General features: G+C 43.4%; 1 protein-coding gene across 1 annotated transcript; it reads left to right on the plus strand.

Annotated features, from left to right (window-relative positions):
- Positions 1-640: 640 nt before the first annotated feature.
- On the plus strand, positions 641-6,896 carry sf3b6 (splicing factor 3b, subunit 6). Its single transcript, XM_023974149.2, has 4 exons — positions 641-766; positions 3,236-3,354; positions 3,503-3,641; positions 6,489-6,896. The coding sequence occupies exons 1-4, from the start codon at positions 737-739 to the stop codon at positions 6,576-6,578; spliced, it is 378 nt and encodes a 125-aa protein (XP_023829917.1). The 5' UTR covers positions 641-736; the 3' UTR covers positions 6,579-6,896.
- The last annotated feature ends 287 nt before the right edge of the window (positions 6,897-7,183 follow it).

Below are 7,183 nucleotides of genomic sequence, written 5' to 3' on the forward strand. Positions count from 1 at the left end.
CAAGAGGTACCGGTGCATCAAGTCTGACACCAACAGGCTCTTGAACAGCTTATATCCCCAAGCTATACGACTGATACAGTAAATAGCTACACAGACTTTCTGAGTAAATTTTATTTCAGTTATTGCACTGTCTCTATGCACACTCACAGGGCCCTACACACTCACACACACTGTCAATCAAGTGAACTGGATACCCTCATTGTGAAGAAGGTGGATTTTGTGGAATTTATAGCCACAGAGATTAATTGTACAGCACAAGTGTCTAAGAAGTCCAAGAAACTGAAGTCCAAAAAGATGGATATCATTATATCTGCAGCCAAAAAGTTTTTGGGGCTCCAAGACTTCATGGTAGAAGCACAAAAAGGACTATTGTCGCTAGGAAATGTTCTGCCCTCACAGGAGGCTTCTTACCCTGATTAGAATGAGATTTTTACAGAAAAGCAGGTTAATTTTGTTTAGTTAATAAATGTTTTGGTTGTTTGTATCCTATTTTATTTATTTTTACCCAAATGTTTTCCTTTTTGGGATCCTTATTATTCACAGTAGGTGGCGGAATGCACATGTAATTGTTGCGAACGCCATTATACCATAGAAGAAGAAGAAGAATCATCACCATCATCAGAAGAATCGTCTGGAGACGGAAATACGTAAACAAGCTGCGTCTGTCCGTGTTGTGTCGACGACCAAAGCAGTACGCAATTTTTGTTCTTATAACATTTTGTACAGATATACAACCATGGCTATGCAAGCAGCTAAACGAGCTAATGTAAGTTCACATGTATCATATCTTTTTGTGTTCAAATGATAGCTACAATCAACCGAGTCAGGTTTACTATCTAGAAATACAGAACTAGCGTGGTAGCTGGATGGCTGACGACCCGTACTGTTAGCTAGCTCGCTAACTTAGCTAAAGACGTTAGCTAGCCACGTTAACGTTATTAATAAACGCTAAACAAAGGCGGATGGCTTCATCGATTAATTTGTATTTTATGAAGACGTTAACTATAGAACACAACTTAAACGTATTTTTTTGTAGGGAAATGATAGCTTGCCATTTTTACTGAAGTCTCGAGCTAGAAAGCTAACTATGCGAGTTGACGTTGGTAGCTTGCTTGCAACTGCGTAACTAACGTTAGTAACGTTGACATTACTGTTTATAACTTGGCACAGTTGTTGATACTTATTTTACTTGATTTGGTTATAAATAAAGCCCAGTTTGCACCGGCACTTAAAATTAGAGCTGGCTCGAATGTAATTCTCAAATTTGAGCTGGGTCGAGGGAAACGCAGGCCTGCACAGCCCGGTTTCACAACTGGTGTCAGCTCAATTAGAATTCGGGCTGGTGTCGCCTTTATTATGCTACCACCAAGCTGATCACTGCTGGATGCGCCACTGCGGTCTAAGGCACTGCATCTCAGTGCTAGAGGTGTCACTACAGACCCTGGTTCGATTCCAGGCAGTATCAAAATTGGCCCAGCATCATCCAGGGTAGGCCGTCATAGAAAATTAGAGTTTGTTCTTAAATACTGTGCCTAGTTAAATAAAACTAGTGGTGCATGACCCCGACCCTTGTGATTGGAGTCAACTCTGGCTCTACTCCCTAAGTGTGCTGAAACAATGCACACACAATACACCATCTCATTAGTCCTACTAGGAAGACTACATTTGCATTCTAGTGGACTGACATGAGCATGATGCTGCCRGTTTGCCTAAAAAAGCCCTATTTTTTTATATAGAAGGTGATGTGTGAACTAGAATATTACAGTGTTATTTCTGCTGTGTGAACCCTTGACGGATCCCATTGGATGATGCGTGCACTCTACGCTGATAAGCCTATTCTTTTCCATGTTATAGCCTTGTCCAGACAGGCAATACTAGAGATGTTGGTTCTGTCATTATTATCCAAGCATGTGCGTTATTCCAGCCGATGATTCACACAGGATTTGTTTTTCCAAAATGCCCCTTGTAATTATTTTTCTTCAAATTGAATTGACTCTTATAACAGAAGCCTGGAGGTTATTGTAGGCGTGAACATATTTCAACGTCATGTCTAGATGATAATAGCCTATACTGATAACTCGTGCTTGGCTGCCTTATGTATAGTTTTCCCCATAATATTTACGTTGATGAGGTGTGCTCATAATCATTATTTTAGCCATCCATCCATGGTAGATGTCCTTCCTGATAACAATGCCCCACATCCTGCTGATTTGAGCTTCTGAACTGCATTTGCACTTGACTATGTTTATGGATGAGAAAGTGAACTTGCCATTTCCAACTATTTTAGCGGGGATGCTGCTTTGCGATCTATTGCCTAGGACATTGCTCTCCAACCCTGTTCGTGGAGAGCTACCATCCTGTAGGTTTTCACTCCAACCCTAATCTGGCGCATCTGATTCAACAATTAGCTTGTTGATAAACTGAATTAGGTTAGTTACAACTTGGGTTGAAGTGACTCTCCAGGAACAGGATTGGTGAGCCCTGACGTAGGACATCAACAGCCATCCAGGGTTTCATTAAATAAGCTATAGGCAATACTTTTTATTTCACATTTAGGCCTAATTAAACTGATGCATTTGGCAATGTTCAACTTCACTGGCTCTATGAAGAATAGTTTAGCCATTCTCATTGATAGCCTAATATATACTTTTGGTGAATTTACGAGACGTTGCTAAATACAGATTACCAAGATATCGTCTATGCGCACGGGTCTGACTCTGCCTGGCCTGATCCGTTCTCCCTCGCCTGCTCCTCTTTCTCTTCACTRTAAAGAACGCTGGTGTGTGTTTGATCTTAGGTCTGTTGCGTGTAGAATAGCTCTGCCTACTCATTGATAGCCCCTACTTTAGTGAACTTGCGTGAGACATTGCAAGCCAAGAAATACAGCATTGCGATAGAACTGTCCATCAGCCTACATCTTTTGATTACCGTCTGCCTACTTGACTGGTGGCCGACAAGCCTGGCTGTGCCCCTCCAATCGTTCTGTCCCTCGCTAGCCCGCTCTTTCTTTGCTGTCCTGGTGAGGGTGAATTAAATTCTCCGATATCTTGCTAGCTAGCTAGCAATATTAGCGAAGCCAGCTGCAGTCACATATTGGCTACCTATCAACATAACATTTCATTTCTGGAGGCAGTGGAAATGCAATTTGAGCCAGCCCAACCTGGTTTGATTTCAGTGCCAATGGAAACAAGGCTTAAATGGAGCTTATCAGTTACGAATTCTGTTTCCTTTGCAGATTCGATTACCACCTGAAGTCAACAGAATACTCTACATTAGAAATCTACCATACAAGATCACAGCTGAAGAAATGTACGACATCTTTGGGAAATATGGACCAATACGACAGATTCGGACGTAAGTTGAAGATTGTGGCTCTGGATGGGATCAGCCCAATTCTAGGGGATAATCTTCTTGTGTGTAGTCTGCAGAACTGTGGCAGGTGTTCAACCACAAAGTCTCATCCTTGTCGTCTATGTCTGTCTTGTTGTGCCCTGTTTTTCAGTGGAAACACACCGGAATCAAGAGGGACAGCTTACGTGGTCTACGAGGACATCTTTGATGCCAAGAACGCCTGCGATCACCTGTCTGGATTCAACGTCTGTAACAGATATCTTGTAGTTTTATACTACAATGCAAACAGGGTACGTAGATCTATGTATGATCTATTCTATCAAGAACCTGGCAAAGTGTCTTACCATTGTCGAAAAATCATCTCAAAGGGGTATCTAGTAGGGATTAATAACTTTCATCGCTTTGTAGATAGAGAAATTATACTGAACAAACAGTGTAGGCAATGCTGGTACGTTACATTTTACCCTGTAGGTGTCTGGAGGAAGAGTCCAGCTCTGTGATCATTTTAATTAAACTGAGACAAAGCAATTTGATGTTGCCACGAGCAACAGGATGAACCACAGATATTGCAGACAAGCGATGCGAGATGATGCACTCACACAGAGGATCTGCATGGGTGCGCTACTGCGCTTCACTCTGCTGCAATGTGAAGCTGCGCGACCAATACATCGGAGAAGTTTCGCCTCSCTCTTCGCACTTGTTATGACCAAAGTTACAACGTAGCATCTCCCTAACGTGAGCCGCAGTTTTAACAACTCGCGCTGATCTCTGAGACATGATATACCGCACGCAAAAAGCCAAGGCTACCTTGAAGCAGCGTAGTTTTGCCCTTTTAGTCTATTTGTCTTGGCAGCCAGAGCATTGCGGAGATGTAGATTCACAGAAACACAATATCAAATATAAATTCACAAATCTCAATAATAGTATAACTAAATAGGAAAATGGCCCTTGGGAAATCCCTTTTGGGGGCAAGCCTTGCCGGCTTGTCGTGGAGGGTGGGGTTGAGCGCACCTGCTGACCAGAGTGGCCATTTGTGGTGTAATTGTATCAAATGTCCAATGAAATTGGGAGTATAGCAAGTGAAGTGATCAATACATCTAGCTAGATCATCCCATGTAGAATGCACTTTGTCTTTTTTTAAATACACGCCTAAAATGTGACACTGAACCTTTCAACGTGTGCAAGCCWGGGTGAGTTGCCATTTTCCTACTAATATATACACTGCTCAAAAAAATAAAGGGAACACTAAAATAACACATCCTAGATCTGAATGAATGAAATATTCTTATTAAATACGTTTCTTTACATAGTTGAATGTGCTGACAACAGAATCCACACAAAATTATCAATGGAAATCAAATTTATCAACCCATGGAGGTCTGGATTTGGAGTCACACTCAAAATTAAAGTGGAAACACACTACAGGCTGATCCAACTTTGATGTAATGTCCTTAAAACAAGTCAAAATGAGGCTCGGTAGTGTGTGCGGCCTCCACGTGCTGTGTGACCTCCCTACAACGCCTGGGCATGCTCCTGATGAGGTGGCGGATGGTCTCCTGAGGGATCTCCTCCAGACCTGGACTAAAGCATCCGCAACTACTGGACAGTCTGTGGTGCAACGTGGCATTGGTGGATGGAGCGGGACATATGTCCCAGATGTGCTCAATTGGATTCAGGTCTGGGGAACGGGCGGGCCAGTCCAAAGCATCAATGCCTTCCTCTTGCAGGAACTGCTGACCACACTCCAGCCACATGAGGTCTTGCATTAGGAGGAACCCAGGGACCCGCACCAGCATATGGTCTCACAAGGGGTCTGAGGATCTCATCTCGGTACCTAATGGCAGTCAGGCTACCTCTGGCGGACATGGAGGGTTGTGCGGCCCACAAGAAATGCCACACCATGACTGACCCCCACCAACCGTTCATGCTGGAGGATGTTGCAGGCAGAACGTTTCCACGGCGTCTCCAGACTCTGTCACGTCTGTCACGTGCTCAGTGTGAATCGCTTTCATCTGTGAAGAGCACAGGGCCCAGTGGCGAATTTGCCAATCTTGGTGTTCTCTGGCAATGCAAACGTCCTGCACGGTGTTGGGCTGTAAAGCAAACCCCACCTGTGGCGTCGGGCCCTCATACCACCCTCATGGAGTCTGTTTCTGACCGTTTGAGAGCAGACACATGCACATTTGTGGCTGCTGGAGGTCATTTTGCAGGGCTCTGGCAGTGCTTCCTTTGCACAAAGGCGGAGGTAGCGGTCCTGCTGCTGGGTTGTTGCCCTCCTACGACCTCCTCCACGTTCCTGATGTACTGGCCTGTCTCCTGGTAGCGCCTCCATGCTCTGGACACTAACCGCTGAAGACACAGCAAACTTCTTGCCACAGCTCGCATTGATGTGCATCCTGGATGAGCTGCTACTGAGCCACTTGTGTGGGTTGTAGACTCCGTCTCATGCTACCACTAGAGTGAAAGCAGCAGCATTCAAAAGTGACCAAAACATCAGCCAGGAAGCATAGGAACTGAGAAGTGGTCTGGGGTCACCACCTGCAGAACCACTCCTTTATTGGGTGTGTCTTGCTAATTGCCTCTAATTTCCACCTGTTGTCTATTCCATTTGCACAACAGCATGTGAAATGTATTGTCAATCAGTGTTGCTTCCTAAGTGGACAGTTTGATTTCACAGAAGTGTGATTGACTTGGAGTTACATTGTGTTGTTTAAGTGTTCCCTTTATTTTTTTGAGCAGTGTGTATATTTTAAACAAGGTTACTTACCCGTAAAATGTTTTGCTTTGAGAAGGGTTTAATGTTTACTGATAACCAGAGAAAATCGCCGCTATTGCGTCACGGACGTTTGTGGCCACATCTCGTCACGCTCCCAGTGCAGCACCCTGAGAACCACGTTGACGGAGGTAACGCTCTCGTCACGCTGTCTATGTAGTTTCACTGCTCGTTGTTGTGGAAGTTGGCCCGATATTGCGGTTTACTATGTACATCACTCTACCATTAAGGAGCTAATGCAAGGTAAATGTTGTAATCAATGTAAAAAATTAAATTGCCTGTCTGATGTGTAAAAAAAACTATGTATRGTTTTGCTCTTGAGCATGTATAATTCATGGTTTCCATTTCACTCTTTCTCTCACAGGCGTTCCAGAAGATGGACACAAAGAAGAAAGAGGAGCAGCTGAAGCTTCTGAAGGAGAAATACGGCATCAACACAGATCCCCCAAAATAGACTCACCTTTTTCCCCTATTCCCCATTGTCCTTCCCTGGTACAGAATGTGCATTTTGAAAAGTGTGAAATTGTTTGTCGCAAAATTTAGCATGCWGATATTTTCTACTTTTGTTAGATTTCATTGCGTTTGGCAGGCTTGTTTGTCTTTTTACTTAATTTGTTTGTGGTGCATATTGAACACATACCATCTCTGAAAAATCTTCCACAAAATGTATGCATCAAAAATCTATTCATACAAATTCACTTTTAGATTTCAGATTCTGTCAAATACATGTATTTCGGTAAAATTGTCCTTTTTATTAAAGCTGCTGGCCATACGTCTTGCATGAATGCACATCTGTTATAGCACTCTTGGTGAAAAAGTAACGAGTTCCAGGTCAAAGTACAGGTATAGGTCACAATCATTGCATACAGGCAGGCACACGACTGCCTGCAGTTCTATTATATACACACAATGCGTGGGGCGTGGTCTTTCACACTCCTGAACCGGGGATCTTTGCAGTCAGTATTTCACAGTATAACATCAGCCTGTTTTATTTTGTCTCCGCTAACACCGTATTTGTCATGGGGATAGTTCAGCTTGTATTTAGAGAACTGAGATGTT

Source organism: Salvelinus sp. IW2-2015, linkage group LG28 (assembly GCF_002910315.2).
Source record: "Salvelinus sp. IW2-2015 linkage group LG28, ASM291031v2, whole genome shotgun sequence".
Classification (NCBI taxonomy): Eukaryota; Metazoa; Chordata; class Actinopteri; order Salmoniformes; family Salmonidae; genus Salvelinus; species Salvelinus sp. IW2-2015.

What these genes read in the sequence shown, in the direction of transcription:
- sf3b6 (XM_023974149.2), top strand. Translation starts at nt 737, where the DNA reads ATGGCTATGCAAGCAGCTAAACGAGCTAAT. An exon ending in CCAATACGACAGATTCGGAC is followed by an intron (nt 3,355 to 3,502) that starts GTAAGTTGAAGA and finishes CCTGTTTTTCAG; the next exon opens with TGGAAACACACCGGAATCAA. An exon ending in TATACTACAATGCAAACAGG is followed by an intron (nt 3,642 to 6,488) that starts GTACGTAGATCT and finishes TTTCTCTCACAG; the next exon opens with GCGTTCCAGAAGATGGACAC.